Here is an 18,132-nt window from a genome sequence, read left to right on the forward strand (position 1 = left end):
TGTTGAAGAGTAATTAGTGGATTTACAGTTATCATGAGCATTGTAATATTTGAAGTGGATGTCATAACAGATGTTAGTTGACCGAGAAGGTTTTAAAACAAGCGGTTCTTTCATAAACCCGTAAGATCTTACCTTCATGTTGTGAAAATACAAACTGTAAGACAGAACACAACGAGCGCAGCGCTGAAAAGGGGCGGGGGATTATTATAATATATAGGATTATAATAAATTTGATCATTGAAAAGTTTGAGAAATATCAGCATTAAATGTCTTTTAAGGTCAAATTCAATGGTAAAACTGCCTTTATCTCTTTAAAAGCATAATTATGCACAATGCAACTTATTAACAACATCATTAATAAGAAAAAGAGTAAACATTTTTTTTTGTTATATAAACTTTAAAAAATATATATATATAATTAAAGCCTGGAAAAGGCACCCCTTTCATATAATCTCTATCCACTAATCTTAAAATTTCAACCGTTAATAATATTTTTTATAGTAATAATAGTGAATAATAGTGAGCTATTCATAATTTTTCAATTTGTCAAAATATCCACTTGTATGATAACTCGTAATTATTTGTACGACTTGCTGAAATTATATGAGACTGTATAATTTGGATTATACTAAAACACACTTTTACAGTTTATTTTCCTATTATAATTTTGGTTTAAGGTTTAAGGCTTTATGGTTGGTCTAGGCTTAGATTTGGTATCTCTAGCAAATTGTTCCCTCTTCCCATGAGACCATGCTGAAAATATCAGCATTAGATTCATTTGGTCAAAATAACTTCCCCTCCTTCTTGCAGAACCATCTCCTTTCTTCTCTGATGATGTGTTTACTGGCAGGAGGGCGGGGCAACCTGTCACTCACATGAGATCCACCAATAGCAAACCACAACGAACCAATCAGTTCCCGATGAACAAAATCAAGTCCCGTCCCAACATTTTTCTTGTTTGAGAAGCCAAATATGTCACAATAATAACCTAAGTTTCATGCTGACTTTAACACGGTAATTTATTAACACTAAAATGCATAATTTATCTGATTAATAATTCCCAATCTCACAAAATGACGGTTAAAAATCACCTCATCCGTTTCACAGAATGACCCGGCAGCACTCGTGCAATACATAATAGCATAAAACCGGGGTAAGACTCATTTCAGAAAGGGCAAGGAGTGCAAATAAGGAAAAAACATCCACCAGGCCGACCTCTCATTACATATACTTCTGCTTGTTGTTTCCGTAGCAATAAAGTGGCAGACATTGGAACTGGTCTGTTGAGCCATTGTTATCATCTCTGACCATCTGCTACCGAAGGCTGACATTCCATCTCATTTGCATGGTAACTGATATGGGGGGAGGAGAGATTGTGGGTGGAGTGGGATGGGGTAAAGGGGGGGTGTGTTTGGAAGGACATATGCCCAAACCCCCATCACAACAATATACACGTGAAAGTTTAGCTTTTTAATGTACGCAATTCAACGCAAACACGCACCTGCATGCACATGTTAGGAAGAGCAGGATAAATCAGTGTGTGCATGTGGAGAGGAAAAAAAACTGTCTGTTCCTCCCCTCTGTGCGCCGGTTTTTATGTTTTGCGGATGTGGGAGTGGAGTGAAGTGTGTGTGTGTGTGTGTGTGTGTGTGGTAGTGGAGGGGTTGCTGTTGATGTGCAAATGTGCATCATATTGAGAGCTTGTGAATAGGGAGGTGTGACGTAGAAAGAGAGCAGAACGCAGGTGCTTATCTCGGGGCTGTCACAGACATAGTGTGTCATATTCCTGGGGACTACCTTTCAAAAGCTACCGGCTCCAGCGCTAGAGCATCAGCCGAGCAGGGACCACACAATCCGCAGCTAACTTTCAGCAGCAGTCAAGTAGGTTGGTGCTACGCTTCTTTTTTTTTTTTTTTTTGATGTGACAGTAGCTGTAGCCGTCTGTGGTCGGTGTTTGGGTATCAAATCGAGCTGTTTGTCTTTGAACTGACAGGATGTGTTGCTGTTGACAGCTTAGTACAAAAGAAAAGTTTTGAATGGGAATTAGAATTTAAAATTGTAACATTTACTTAATATTTTATTTAATAAAAGATACATTTATTTATTTATTTATTGGTTTAAAAAGTAAAATTCTGATTTCTTTTTCCTAGCTTTCTTGTATTTTTTATACATTTTTTACTTTTTTGAGATTAGCTTTATTGTTCGCTGAAAGCGACTTCTGTTCGCTCTAGGATTCAGAGGGCGCAAGGGCAGATTAGACAGCTCAAACTGTGTATTTGAAGAAGAATGACCTATTTTTAATCACACAGATAACAGTAGATGTTGTCTACCTAAATGAAAGTCGCTGTGCGTGTGCCGGAGGGTTTAAAGCGAGTCTTAGACGTGTTAGCATTGTGTGTTAGCACAAAGCTTGGGCTTTCGGTACAGCAGCTGAGCACACACAGCCCTTCCTCTCTTTCATCTCAAACTTTCAGGCTTCGGGCTGCGTTAACACTGCCTTCTATCCTGCTGTCTTTAGGTTGTACGGCATTTTGGTTTCGGTTTGGTTTTTAGCAGTTGCCACCTGGAAAGCAAACTCAGATCTGTGTCCATGTGGCGTCATGGATAAAACAGACTTTAGCATTGTGTTTTTGTCTGAGGGTTTACGTTTGAAACTTTTAGCTAAAACTGGATGTGTGCATGAAGGAGATTTTCATTCTTAGAAATTATTACTGTTTATGTTGCAATGGCATTTTATAAAGCAGTACACTTTAACTTCACATGCGAGCTGAATTTTCACTGCCATGTCAACAGGTTAATTTTCTAATTATATTTTTCATTGCTGTTTATGAACACTTTCAATACAAGAACTTTTTCTCAGGCCAAAAATATTTATTACTTAAAACACCTAGTTTAGTGAATGTTTTGTTATCTAAAATTAGTCAATGTAATTTTAACAAATGAATCATCATATTACCACACTGTGGTTATTACATTGATTTGTATGCAGTTTTGTACTGTACTATGCAAAGACAATCGTCATGAAATAATATTTTAGTGAAAATGCCAGTATTTTGTGAACTAAAAAGTACAGTAGTTTTGTTTGTTTAAAGCCAAAATCTCTAATAAATCAGATTACGTGCATCACCTTTTATTATTTAACTATTCGTTTTGTCATTCACCACTACTAAAGCAAAGTCAACAGAATTGTGTCGCTTAAGCAAGCTGAATGATGTCTTATCTTCTACTGTCAGGCTCATTACAGGAGCGCAACAGTTTCATCCAGTCGTGTGAGAGATCAGGGAACTGTCCATGGTGCTGCTCACCAAACTGGTGCTGAACAGACTCTCTCTTCCTCACAAACCGGCCTCCGCTTTGTTGAAGGTCAACTGGGTTCGGCTTTAACCTTCATGACCTTTTGACCTGCTCGTTTACGCCTACTCAGCTGTTAGAAAACATTCAAACCACGAGTAAAACTCCCAGTACTCAAATTAACACTTCGGTTCAGCTTCGTAATGCTAAACATCAACACGCTGCCATTTGCAATGCCATTTTAGCCCAATAAATCAAGAGATACGACACCAAAACGTTCACATGGTAATTGTGTACCCGTGTAACATCTTGTTACCTGTTTTTTTTTTTTTTCTGAACCCCTTGCACAAAGCCATCCATGCACAAACTTCACTTGGTTAATCCAGGCAAATGAATTTTGTGGGTTTAATTCAACAAGGTTTTAAAAATGTTCCATCTGCTGTGGAGCAGCTGGTGATAGACTGAATGTAATTAATTACTTAACTTTTGAACAGTAGTCCAGGAAAACAGAGCGCTGTGTGTGTGTGTGTGTGTGTGTGTGTGTGTGTTGGAGAAATGCAAGTGAAATCAGGAGCATGGCAGGAAGATTACACACAATAGAGCAACGTTTGATTTTTAGCACCGACCGTTTGATGCGATGACTCCAGAATTATATTCGCAATTAACTGAAAATGTCCAAATGAAAACAAAAGCCACTGAATCCTCTCCATCTGATTGGCTTAAGCGTTTGTGAGAGATTTAAGCGATGCATCAAATGTTTCTTTGAATCTGTAGGCAGATATCTTTCATATGACAGATAACCAAATGTGATATTGCGAAAAAAAAAAAAAAATCCAGCATGAAGATCAATTTGTACTCAGGCAAAAATAGAAGTAAAAAAGTAAAGCACGAAAAGGCAGTGAGCCATGTTGTGTAATTAAAATTACATGGGCCTTTTTTGACACTTTTTTTCCCTCTGAATATATTTCAGCATCTACCTTGATAGCAGTGTTACCTCATTGGCTGCGGGTGTGTTTGTTGGCCTAACTATAAAGGATCTGCCTGCACCCTTGTGGGTTGGGAAGAATTAGGATTTATGAATTTATTTCCTCTGTTGTATTGTTTAAACAGCTTTGGTTCAGTTTTGATCCTTTCCTATGCCTTTGAGGCTGTTCCATGGTGTCAGCTGTTGACTGATAGTAAGAGAACTGCCGCACAGTATGAATGAAAGAGAAGTAGCGGTTGGTAAACACTGATAAGGGATAAATAGAAAGCGGTCAGGCAGAGATAGTTCAGTGGGAGCCCAGATTGTGTGCGGTCTGGTAAAATGAGATTCTAAGCCTGTCCTTTTTTATTCTCCCCCCCCACCCCCTTTAACCACACCATCCACCACCCCTTCACCACACACACACACACACACCACCCCTTCACCACACACACACACCATCCACCACCCCTCCGGATTGCGTTTGTCTGGAAAATCTCCAGTGACCTCGCTCGGCAAGTCCTAGGCTTTTGAAATCTTCTTTTTTTTTAATGGTGTGTGTGTGTGTGTCTCTGTTTGTTTTGTCTACTGACATGGGTCAAGTTAGCCAATAGACATGTCCCTGCTGATTATGGACAGCTGCCACTAATGTGAGTCCCACCTTAATGCATTTTACATGGAATTATGAGTAGAAAGACAATTTTGGAGTCAGAAGGACACAGCAGCATGTGTAACGTTACCAAACGTCGCTCTGATATTAAAACGCATTTCTTTTTGTTTTCAAGAGCGATATTGGCATTTTGAGCATTTTTAGCATTTTTTTGCATTGGTTTTCCCCCAAAACACTGTAGTAATTGAAGTAACACTATATGTTTGTTTGTTTTTTACTCATGGTCCTACATTTTTTATATTTAATTTTTCATTAATAGTTTTATATTTGCATCGCTTTGATTTTGAAGAGGGATTTTGGCAACGCACTCTATATCTTTATTATTTTCCCCAAAACTTTGGAGTATTAATAATAAAACTAATTGTACCTTATTTCAGCATGCTCACAGTAGAAAAATGAAGGAAATATTTTTTTATAAAAATATAGAAATCAGAATTTTTTCATTTATAGTGTTACACTTTATATTTACATCGCTTTGATTTTTAAACACGTTTCTTTTTGTTTTGAAGAGTGAAATTGCCAATGCACTCGTTATAATTTTTTGCTAAAGAAAAAAAGCACAATTTTTATTATTTTTTTAGTCATTGTCACAGCATAAAGTGAAGGAAAAATGCATAGGAATTTTAAAATATTTGATATTTAATTAATAGTTTGATATGCTTTATGTACTTAATTTTCTTTATTTATATTTAAATAGAATATTTAGGCTAATTCTACACTGCATATTTATCCTAATTTTGCATCTTTTGTAACTATTAATAAATACTAACATTTAAGTATTATAAATTGCATTTACTATATTCATGTTCAATATGTTAAGCCACAAACTGATGTTTTATTTAGGTTCATATATGAAAGCATTCTGATCTTTATTTATTTATTAATTCATTTTTTGACCTTTGCTTTGCTTTTTTGTTTATCCATCTTTTATGAGATTAGACAGTCCTTCATAAGTTATACCTTGAGGGTCACCATGTGGTATATTTATACTGAAAATAGTTCAGCCCATTGTGCGTCGCTGCCTAATGAGATTGGTGGTTAAATGAATGACACAAAGGCTGAAGGGGGAGAGCTGGGGGGATAGAGACCCAAAGCACTCGCTTTCCCCTCTCGCCACGCGACACAACAGCAAGACACGGCGTAACCCCGACCCCACCTCCTCTGCTCTCCACTAACAACACCTTTCATGTCGCTGTGAAAAGCTCGCGTGGATGTGGTAAGTCAGGTGGCCCTTCACTAACCCGCTGACTGTGTTTGTGTCCGTCTGTGTTTGTTAAGAGAAAGAGAGGGAAGTGGAGAGGTGGGTTGGGGGTGAGAAAGATGCTTGGCTGGATGGAGGGCTTGATCTGTGAAATGCATCAAGACAAGTGCAGTGCTTTTCGTACGCTGTCATTTCCAGGGTCGTGTTTGAGAGGGGTGATGCTCCTGGAAGCATGTTTCTGAGTCAGAGTTGAGACACTCTTCTTTAGATAAAACTCTTCACTGTAATTAATACATTGTTTGTCTTTCCGTATGCACGCTTTACTTTTGTGTTCGCCTCAACGTCCTCATCTTTAGCTGTGAAGCTTGTTCATTTGGGAACTAGTAGTTTTTGTTTAGTTCTGCTTTGGGAAGCGTGGCTTTTGATCATATGCATGGCGAGTTGACATACGTGTATTACAGGGAAAACTAAAGTTGGTTCTTCCAAGATGCGAGTCAAAAGCCAGATTTAGTGGACTTTACGCTACATGGTTAACTGATTATTTCAGGATGACTATTGAATCAGAGGATCAATTGATTTTTTTTTTTCACTTTTCTCAAAGTTTGCTTCCACACAGTTGCTTTTAATAATGTGGTAAAAGTAAAAAAAAAAAAAAAAATTTAAAACTGATATTTCATGTCTACCATTTTTAGATTTTTTTTTTTAATTTGTGTAATTTAGTTATTTTTCATATAATATAAAATAGCGATTTTGGTGTCCCACAAATTTGGCATAACATTTAGAAATAGCACAAATGCAACAATATTGAAAATTAATATTTTATAGTTTGCGACATGGCTTGTTATTTTTTTAAATAAGTGTGTGGTTCAGATGTGATGCACACACACAAACACACACTCAATGTAATATCTAAAGTTGTGGTCAATCACAATCTGATAAAAGCAAATGCAGAGATTTTGAAATCTGGAAATTGAAACAACTTCAATTTATAAAGTACTTCTTTATTGAACATTTGGTCCTTTGAAAGATGCATATCTTTTTTTTTTCTGGCTATGAGAATATGGGTTAAGAGTGTTCAGAATCCATCCTCTTTATTAAATCCTGGGGGTTAAGTCAAATTTACATTTCCTTAAAGATTATTCATTTTACTGATGCATATAATCATGTGTAAGTTCCATCTGCTGGTATGGGAAGCTTGTTTTAAACTCATAATGTGGCTTTTTTGACCATTTAAGTAGAAAACAGTGTGACCTCACTGTAGGGTCACGTGATTGTGTGTGTGTGTGTGTGTGTGTGTGTGTGTGTGTGTGTGTGTGTGTGTGTGTGTGTGTGTGTGTGTGTGTGTGTGTGTGTGTGTGTGTGTGTGTGTGTGTGCCCCTAGAAGTGAGCTGAACTTCCCTATGAGGACATTTTGGGATGTTTTTATTTTGAAAAAAGAATTTGTGTATTATACAAATAAATATAGAGATTTTTTTCATTCTAAAAATGCAAAAAGTTTTTCATATTGGGTTATAGAGTTACATATAGTAATTATATATATATTTAAATTAATTGAATTACCTTTAAATAGTGTGTGTGTGTGTGTGTGTGTGTGTGTGTTTGTCTGCTGTTGTTCTACACTTATGCTAACAGAAGCATTGTAGTTATTAGGATAAAATAAGGCAATTACAGAAATGTTTGCAAATGTTCTCGGAGTTTATTTCTTGCTTAGGCATCATTTTTGTAAGCACCTTAAAAGCAAGTTGTAAAAACAAGTTTATGACAAAAGTGTGCACGCATCCATTCTGTTTATTAGAAGATTACAGAATGAGACTTCATAAATCCATGATCCTGATCCCTCAGCCCGTTTGGACATTTTAGTTAAATCAGAATTCCCCACTAGACCTCTTTTTAATGCATAAAATACTTAGACGCAACTCTTTCCAAACAAAGCTTACTCGGACTGGGAATTCCTATGCCAGAGGTAAATCCGAGTTAACATGGATTTAGACTGGCATGAGTTAAAGGACTAGAGTTTGTAATCCAGGTGGCCTGGGGATTTCGCCACACACTGGCAAAAATCACTTAAAACTCCCCGAACAGCCTGAGCTGCAGGATCCAGCCTGAAATGATGACAGCACAGCGGAGATGTGCTGAAGCTGAGCTCATGGTGCTGGTGTCTGTGTAGATGCCAAAGAGGACTTTCCAGCATGTTATAGACCTGCTCGCTCTGCTCTATATAGGGATTTGACACCGTTTGCGTTGAAGATGTCTGTTTGTTTGACTCAGCCTGTGCATGTGTTATGAGGTGGAGTGTCACATGTGCCTCAAAGAACCCCATTAATAAGGCTCAAGTATCCCTCATCTTTACTGTTCCTATTGTGCTCATATTTACTCATTTTATACATCATATTCAATATTTAGCATTAATAATGATCAGTAATACTATTAAAGCTGCTTTTAAACAAGTAAAACTATTGTGCCTCACAAAGTAGTGCATAGATTCTACTTTGTGTAAAACTTTACAGATTACACTTTATTATTATTTTGTGTCTTTATAGTGGAGCTGAAATAATGACATTAATTACAATTAGTTGTGGTTTTAATCTATTAATATTATTTTTTTTTTAAAAAAATTTAAATTGATACTGTTATTTCAAGTAGCACATATATTCTACTTTGAGTGTCAAACTTTACTGGTTATACAGCGTCATATTTTTGTCATAGTGGAACTGAAAAAAAATCATAAAAGAACTATAATTAATCAATTATAATTCATTTGTAAATGGATTATATTATTATAATTAGCACATATATTCTACTTAGAGTGTCAAACTTTACTGGTTATACATTGTCATAATTTTGTCATCAATAATAATTCATTTGTAAATGGATTATATTATTATAATTAGCACATATATTCTACTTAGAGTGTCAAACTTTACTGGTTATACATTGTCATAATTTTGTCATCAATAATAATTCATTTGTAAATGGATTATATTATAATTAGCACATGTATTCTACTTTGAGTGTAAAACTTAACAGATTATACATTGTCATATTTTTGTCCTTATAGTTGAACTGAAATGATGACATAAAGGAATTATAATTAATTAATAATAATTAATTTTTAAATTTATACTATTATTATAATTAGCACATATATTCTACTTTGAGTGTAAAAATGTGCAGATTATACATTGTCATATTTTTGTCCTTATAGTCGAAATGAAATAAAGACATAACTCACAATTAGTTGTAGTTTTAATCTATGTATTTTTTAATTATTTATTTATTTTTAAATGGATACAATTTTAACTATAAGTAGTTCATATATTCTACTTCAAGTGTAAAACTTGACAGATTACACATTATTAAATGAAATAATGACATTTAACAAATTAGTTGTGGTTTTAATCTATTATTTAATTATCATTTATTATTTAATTAATTATTTTTTAAATTGATACCATCATTGTAATTAGCACATATAGTGTAAAACTTGACAGATTACACTATCATAGTTTGTCCTTATAAAGGATTTTTTATATATATTAATATTTTATTATTATTATCATTTGTTTTTTATTTATTTATTATTATCCTATTATTATAAAAAAAAAATGTGTAAGTATTTATTTTTCTAATCCTTTGACCGCCACAACATGTTTACATTGCTTTAAACTGCAGGTTTAACAAATCAAAATTCAAGTTCTCAGGTTGGGAATCACTAGTGTATTGGGAAAAAGTACCCAACCAAAAAAAGTCTAATTTTGAAGAAAGCAATTTATGCGAAGTGAATCTAAATTACAAGTGTAATTCACCCTCACTTGCATTGCCAGATTGTTTTGGGGTTCAATTTCATAATCAGAGCTCAAAACTGTGAGTGGCCGCCAGTTTCCAAACATATGCCATGAAGGGCAACCTTTCCCTTTTTCCCTCTCTCCGTCTCACATGCTGCTGAAACAAGTGAGCAAACAGGAGGGCCAGTGTTTGTGGAGGATGAAGAAGCTATGGTGAAGTGGAGTTGTTTAATGACAGGAACAGCTGACTCATTAGGCAAGTGCAGTGAAAGGTAATTAACCCTGGGAAAAGTACAGCTGCCATGCGAGCTGTTCATTTCAATCTTATTAGGAATCAGGAGTTTAAAGGGTCTTCTCCTTTCAAACCCTGCCTGTGATATAGGCCTACTTTCCCCCCTTTCTCTTTTTCCATTTTTTTTTTTTAACCCAGGGGCTTCAGAGCCTGGAGACCTGCCTTTTGTGCTCCAGGATTTAGCTGGAATGGTAGCCACGGCTTCAACAAATTGCCGACCACCTGGTAGTACTCATGCATCCTCTCTATTGAGATACCTTCCCGTCCTGAGACAATGGGCCGGATCAGTGCGTGCTGATAACGGAGAACAGGCGTGGAAGTTGTCCCTGCTAACACCTGGCCTCGATTGTGGCATCTCATTTTCGTTTCAGATGCCCTTTTATGCTTCTCCAAAGCACATTAAGGGAAGCGATAGGTCAGCCTTTGAATTGAAGATGTAGAGACAATGCAGTTGTTAGCATAAATAAATATGTTCACGTTGCCCAGTAACTTTTCTGAAATATATTTGTGTCCCTAAGCTAGGTCTTTTACTAGACTTTAATGAAGTATCTCTCGCTGTTCAAATGGCACTGTATTTTAAAGGAGCTTCGATAAAGGCCATCACACTTTACCAATTTTTAGATTTTTTAAATTGAAGTTCCTGACAGTATTATTTAGCTCTTTTGGAGCCAGTTTTATTAACCGAATGATGAATGAACCAATAAATTAATTAATTAATTAATCAAATAAATAAATTAATAAATTAATAAAAAAAAAAAAAAATTAATAAATAAATAAAATGTATTATTTATAATGAATTTGACTATTGCAAACAACATTTTGTATCATGTGTTGGCAAGTAGATAGTTTTTTTATTATATATATATATATATATATTTGTGTGTGTGTATGTATGTGTATATATATATATATATATGTATATGTATATGTATGTGTATGTATGTATGTATGTATGTATATTACAATGACTTCTCTTACTATTGCAAAAATTATGTATATATTACAATATACTGTATTTGTCGATATATATATATATATATATATATATATATATATATATATCTACATTTATATTGTAAATATTATATATATAATATAATATACATAATTTGATATGTATTATACATCCAAAAAATACACAAAAATATATATATATTTTTTTTAAATAGTAAGAATGCGTTATAATAAATAATATATAATTCAGTACAGTTCAGATAGATATATAGATGGATGGATATTTAATTATGTGATATTGTACCTGATATAGTGTTTAGTTTGATAGGAGTATTTTATCTGTTTCTGTGCTCCATTAAATGACTTTATAATGTATTAATTTATTTGGTCACTTTTGCAGAATTGTTTGCACGAGCTTTAACTTCGGAGCTCTACAAACGCCACGTTTCCATTGCAAACATCCTTTTTTATCATCTGCGTTTGCTGGCAGATTTCTCATAGAATAATTTATCAGATGAGAAATGCTTTAAACAGTTGGAAACAAGTGTATCTTTGAAGTTACTCCCACATTAGACCTAGGGACAGATGATGCACTTTAAGGTAATTATACTGAAACTAATTATGCTTGCCCTAGAAAGAAAACATAGCCTCATATTCCAGGAGCTAACAGAAGTTAAAATAGCAGCTTTTTGAGTTCTCAGATTTCACAGTTTAAAGTCTCTGGCATGAAGTACATGGAGACTGATATCTCGCGTTTACACACACCCGCCCCTTCTAATCTCAGGCGTCCCCTTTCTTTACATCTCCCTGCCTTTGTTTTTAGGCAGAAGGCCTATATAGTGAATGATCATTGTGAATATTTCTTCTTCTTTTTTTTTTAGATTTGATCAATCTTTGATGTGCATGTAATTAATTTCCCTTGAAGTAAAAAGTATCAAAGCGACGTACAATAATGGATTGTGTTCAACTCCACCCAGTTCAGACATATGTCACTGTTTGCTTCACACCTCCGCATGCTTTTTTATTTCAAAAAGCATGTAAACAAAACCCCCAACCGCCCTTCTGACGCGCATTCAATTGCAATTATTTTCTTCCTTTCTTTCCCCTTTTTTCGGTTACAGTAAGACATTCAGCGCAGGGGGAAAATGAAAGTAAAACGCCGCTATCTCTCGCTTTGCGCTTTATTACGCCGCAACAGAAAAACACTTAGCATGTAAAATGAATGTGGAAATTATTCCTGGGGTAAACTATAAACACACAAGTTACCCCTCCCACCCCCCCCCCCCCCCCACCATCCTCCTAGATCATAGTGTAATTGCCAGTAATCAGGTCTGTTTGCAGCTGATAAAACCTCTCTGAATGCGTGGAACCCTCTTTGTATGATGACTCAATTATGCCCGAAGTGGCTCATCAAACCTGGACCATCAGCAGCTTTAATAAATAAGGAGGCACAAACTTGCTGCAGGCGCATTGTGATTCCATTCATTCCATAATTAAATCCATTCCTGGCTTAACCCTTTTCCAGCCAGACGCTACAGACAAACAAAAAGAGGGAGAGAGCGAGATAGAAAGAGAGTGGGTGACCTTGCAATGAGATCCTGTGTGTCTTCATAACTCTCTCTGTGCGATACTAGCGAGACAGGTGATATGGAGAGAGAGAGAGAGAGAGAGAGAGAGAGAGAGAGAGAGAGAGAGGAGAAGAAAACAGGGAAAGGTGATTGGAAGGAGAGAGAAGAAGGAGGGAGGGAGGTATCTGGGTGGAGATAGAGCTGGAGGTCTTTATTTATTCATTGTTTAGTGCCACATAGTGCTTATTCCGTAATTACACTGAAAGTACAATCTAATCATAACAGTCATTCAGGAAGGAAAAGGGCACTGAGTGCGCTTCGGATGTTTTTTACGCTTATTTCTTTCTGCTTTTTTTACCCTCTATCATTTTACAAAGTCGAGGTACTAAGACACAACTTAACGCGAGCGAGAGAGCACTTGTAGGCGTGCACTTTTAATTAAAAAAAGCCATTCTTTTTTAGAAATACACTTCTGAAAAGTCTAAAAAAGTTGTGTTAAATTCAAATTAAATGCAAGATAAATAACTTGGAAATAAAAAATGTGTGCGCAAAAATGCACTTTCAGTGGAAGTCTGTGGGAATATCGTTGCTTGCTGCATAGACCTGAATTTTTAATAAATTTATATTTTTAACCATCAGTTTTATTGCTATTATTTACATTTATTATGTACATTTATTAACTGCTATTCATTTTTATCCATTTGTCAACATTCTGAAATCTAACATCCAAAATAAGTGTTTGCTTTATCAAAAATTATTTTAGTATCATTAATATTTTCTATTAATAATTTGAGTTCGTTTTTTTCCTCTTTCATTTCATCAAGATTTTTTTTTTTTTTTTTTTTAATCCTAAATTGTTTTTTAAATAATTTTTTACTTTGTTATTTTAGTACTTTAAGTTAGTAAAGTAAGTAATATATTTCAGTTACCGTTTATTTTATTTTATTTCAAGTATTGTTGTTTTTTGGCAAAACTTTATTTTACAGTGTTCGTGTAATTACTATAGTAATAACTATAATTTATGCATAATTGCATGCAGCTAACCCTAAACTAAACCCTAATCCTAACCCTAACACTATAGTCAGTACATTTAATTAATTACTCTCTAACATGGACACCTTAAAATAAAGTGTAACCTGTTTTTTTTATGGTTTTGATGATAATCACCCTGCTTCCGTGACACTTTGATTGTTTACTAATAACCCAAAATGAATTGAAATCGTTAAATAGAAGTGAATTCTGTGTCAAATATAAGTTAAAACAAAGTTTGTACGCTTGGCCCATAGACGTCCATTGTTTGTTTTTCCTAAAAATATTTCCGTGCTAATCAACAGAATGCACAAATATTGTCGCTTAACTTGCAATCTAACCTTGAACACTATTTCTGTGCATGTCGTAATAAAGCTAAAGATGATTTGAGGTTTGATTACAAGCAGTCGTCCCCTGAGCGGTTAAATCCAATGAGCGATTGTGATGCTGATAACAAACATAATTACCATATGCATTGTGTCGTTGTCTGTTTGTTTGTCTTATTTTCGGTGATGTTAGCATTCATGCGTTAAAGACTAGAAATGCGCTAACATTGCACCCGGCCTTTAATGATAGCGTGTGCGTTTCTGTTTTGACCAGAAAATGTCATTCATATTTTCTTTCTCATTTGTGAATGTTAACACTAATCTTCTTTGTATGTATGTTTTTAAGGGTCGCCGTGTCGTTTATTTGAATCAGATGACGCCCATTGATGTCTAGAGGCTGTAAAGTGCAACTCTCTCGTTGGGCTCAGACGGGGCTTTGAGAAAAAGAGCAGATGGGTTAGGGCAAAGTGCAGCGGCCGCATACACACACGCGCAGACGTACACACACACCCACACACACGCACGCCGCATCAGGAAGCACTATCTCCTTGGAGACCGCGAGGCCATGCACATTAGTGGCCCGGCCCTCAGAGGGACGCTGTCTGCGCGCAGAAGGGGCGAGAGAAACCCCCTTATAATGATTCAGCAGATGACGGGCCGCTCAAGGAGTGGGCCGTTTTTCTTCTTATGCTAATGAGGGGGGCCCCCTCCTCGTCCCCGGGCCCCTGCGCTCGTGTGGTGGCGGGGGCCAACGGGCAAAAGATGCTGGGAGTTTTTAGCCATAATTAACACAAAGCTCTCTCTCTCTCTCTCTCTCTCTCTTTCTCTCTCTCAAAGCCAACAGGCATGAATGGCTCACCAATAGCGGAGCTCAGGCGTTGTGTAGCGCAGCGTTTAAATTGTCCCGATGCGCGCAATCACACAAAACTCTTCCCGGATTAACCATATTAATTACACACAAGCTATTTGATTTCTGTCAAGCAATCAATTTGCATCTTGTTAAGAAAGCCACATGAGGTCTTGTCTGGTAATTCGCTCCCAGGTTTCTCAACGACACCGTTTGTAACATTCACGGTTAGCGCTTCGAACAACTCCTGAATGTCGTCGTCCAAATGGAAGTGAAATGTGAAACCTAAAAATGGCAAAAAAAGTATTATTTAATATGACTTTGAGTGCATTGAGTTCATTTTAACAGATATAAATAGATTTTTAAAGTTAAAACTGCACATTTGAATGTTTTACATGAATCAGAAATGACTTATAACTGCAGTTTATGTGGTCATGTTTCACTTAAGGACACATTTGTGAGTTAAACATTTATTTCACACTAGTCATACTCCGTAAAGTGCAATTCAAGTTGCCCTTGATATCTTTTGTCTTTCTTTCACTCTGAGCATGAATAGCGTTTCTGTCCGAACAAAAATGTAGTCGTCCATTAAAAATGAACTGTCTTTAAAAAGTATGCACAAGCTAATAAATGTCATACGATTGATTTAATATGACTAAAGCAACCTGACTGCATTGAGTTAGTGATTTTCAAAAGGGTAGAAATATCTTTTTAATGTTTTACAATAAAAATGTCCTTATATTTTGTGTCATGTTGTCTCTAAAGGACACATTTGACATTAAAAAATGGATTCCACACTAGTCATTCAAAAATACTTGTCCTTGATATCTTTTGTCATTTTCTTCTTCACTCAGAGCATGAATGTCACACTCACATCATAGATCAGCTGAAGAAACGTGTGTGCAGTAACCGGAGCGGCCCGCTGGGACCTCGCAGAACATCTTATTCATTACAGGCCAAGCAAACAAAGGTAAAATTAGTCATTGTTTCTGCAGTGGATATATATTGGCCATTGATTCAGTCAGAGTATCTCGCATGTGCACATCCAGTAGTTTATACACTCTTGTATCAATTTGTGGACTAAAAAATAATTTGCCTTTGTTTTTCATGTGAGTGTGTATTTACATTCTACATAATCATTTAGGCCTATGAAAGTAGAAAAGTATTGCACCACACTGTTACATGCAGTAAATTTCTCTAGTAGCCATTCTGAGTACTTTTATTTATTTAACATTTTCTGTGTGAACTTTAGACACAATGGAAATGCACTATGGGGCAACTGTTAATGCATAACTATCAACATAGTTTGGGTTTTCTAACGTTTTAGTATAAATCATTTTTGAGATTTTTTTGTGTGTTTAGCCTATATGATACACAATCATTTAAAAAGTATTGTTACCAGTACAACACTGCAAAAAGGAAAGAAATATTCAATTATAACATTATTTAATATGAACAAACTTGATTATTTTAGTTTGCAGACAATGTAGCTTCTTTAAGTGACAGTTGCACTGTATATTATAGTAAAGCATGGAAAGTTTGTTTGTAGTTTGTCTGGGGAATCACTTGTGCCATTGTTTAAAGTTGTTTTTGGCGTGCTCTGTTGACGTGATACCTGAGGTCGGCGGTGCTTGTTGACATATGGTTTGGTTTTGTAAGGTGGTGATGTGTAATTTAAGGGATTGTTAGTGAGCAGCTGTTGCCTGATCGCCCTCCTCCTCGTGTCAAAGTTTCCGCTCTGAACATACCAAATATCAAATTACGTAACCCTCGAAATCTGCGTAACCTTTGTTGAAATAAAGCCCGTGCTTGTCGGGGGCTAATAAAAGCTTTCTTTTCACTTTCACAGCGAAACAATACAGAAATCACGATGGCTCTCGCAGTTTTTAATAGTTTCAGCTTTCAAGAGGTGTTCAGAAAAGCCCGTCCGGAAGCGTCAGGCCACTTCTGGCGTTGTGTGTGCTAGCGTGCATCTGTGTGTACACGAGCGAGCCAGTGTAATGAACTAATCAGGTACATTAGTTTTTACAGAATGTAATCTATAGTGTTTGGGAGTTGTTTGTCTCAATAGGGGCCCCCAGTAATCAAAAGTAATGAAGCTATTACGCGTCGGGAGCCGGGAGAGGGCCGGCGTGGCATTAAGAGTGGGCCACATAAAAGGTTTATTAAAGGAAATTAAGGTCCATCAATGCCACACCTGCTCCCCCTATTATAAATGTATGACAGGTCAGTGGCTTCAATCACAACAGCCAAGCCGAGAGAAGGGGAGATAGGAGTCATGTTTCCCATTATAAGCGAAGTAACAGCCCAGCCAGTGACTCACCGAGCTCACCAGACCCTCCGACCGCTATAGAGCGCCATCAGCCCAGAATAATTACATTTAATAGGTTTTATTTGGGATCAGCAAGGCACTGCTGGCAGAGAGAAACCGAGAGAGAGGGAGACTGAGTGAGTGAGTAGGTGCACCGGTATTAACAACTCTTTTTGTCTAAACACACACACACACACACACACACACACTACTACTTTTGTTTGTCGCTGGTTTTTGCATTATTAAATTTTTGCTCGCCCCTGTCTCACCCTCTTAAAAGTGAAGGCCTGTCTGACTGTACTCTGTTTGCTGCTGTAGTTCTGTGCAGATGCTAAGTCAATTAAATCAAGCCAAAATATGAAGCTCGGCACACAATGCACATAATGGACCCGAGCCACTGCGAACACTGTGAAATTTCCCTCTTTTATTTGTCATAAAGTTCATTGACCTTTCATTTCTTGTGCTGGCGCCTCATTGCACGCTACGGGAATCATTTGATTGGATTAGGTTTTTTACTACTATTATTTATTGTAATCCTAGAATTTTAAACTTGTTAATTCTTTTCTCTTTTTTTTTAAGATCTAAAGTTGTGAGGGCTTGCAGATGGGGTGTTTCTGAAATTGCAAATGAAGTGCTTGCAATGTGATCAACTCTTTGCATGACAATAATCTGGCTTACTTATTAATAACCTAAACTGACAGGAACTTAGCTGTCACTCTGATGATGAGATCCTGTTGAGATGAGTTATTAAACAGGATTATAAATCTCTGGAATTGAAAATTGCTATTTGTTATTAACTTTTTTTCTGTTTTTATTTCCAGATGGAGTCTGACAGTGAAGAGAATCGCAGCGAAACATGTGATGGCACAAGTAAGTGCTTCACAAGTTGAAATA

The 18,132-nt window shown here is 36.1% G+C and overlaps 1 protein-coding gene across 1 annotated transcript in view; it reads left to right on the forward strand.

Moving 5' to 3' along the window:
* st18 (ST18 C2H2C-type zinc finger transcription factor) overlaps positions 1-18,132 on the forward strand; it is a gene marked incomplete at both ends in the record, with an annotated part of 59,080 nt that overhangs the window by 13,265 nt on the left and 27,683 nt on the right. Inside the window, 2 exon segments of the mRNA XM_081352378.1 lie at positions 15,782-15,897; positions 18,060-18,108. Of these exon segments, the coding sequence (XP_081208504.1) occupies positions 15,782-15,897; positions 18,060-18,108 (165 nt within the window).

Source organism: Scardinius erythrophthalmus, assembly GCF_964197995.2.
Source record: "Scardinius erythrophthalmus genome assembly, chromosome: 22".
Taxonomy (NCBI): Eukaryota; Metazoa; Chordata; class Actinopteri; order Cypriniformes; family Leuciscidae; genus Scardinius; species Scardinius erythrophthalmus.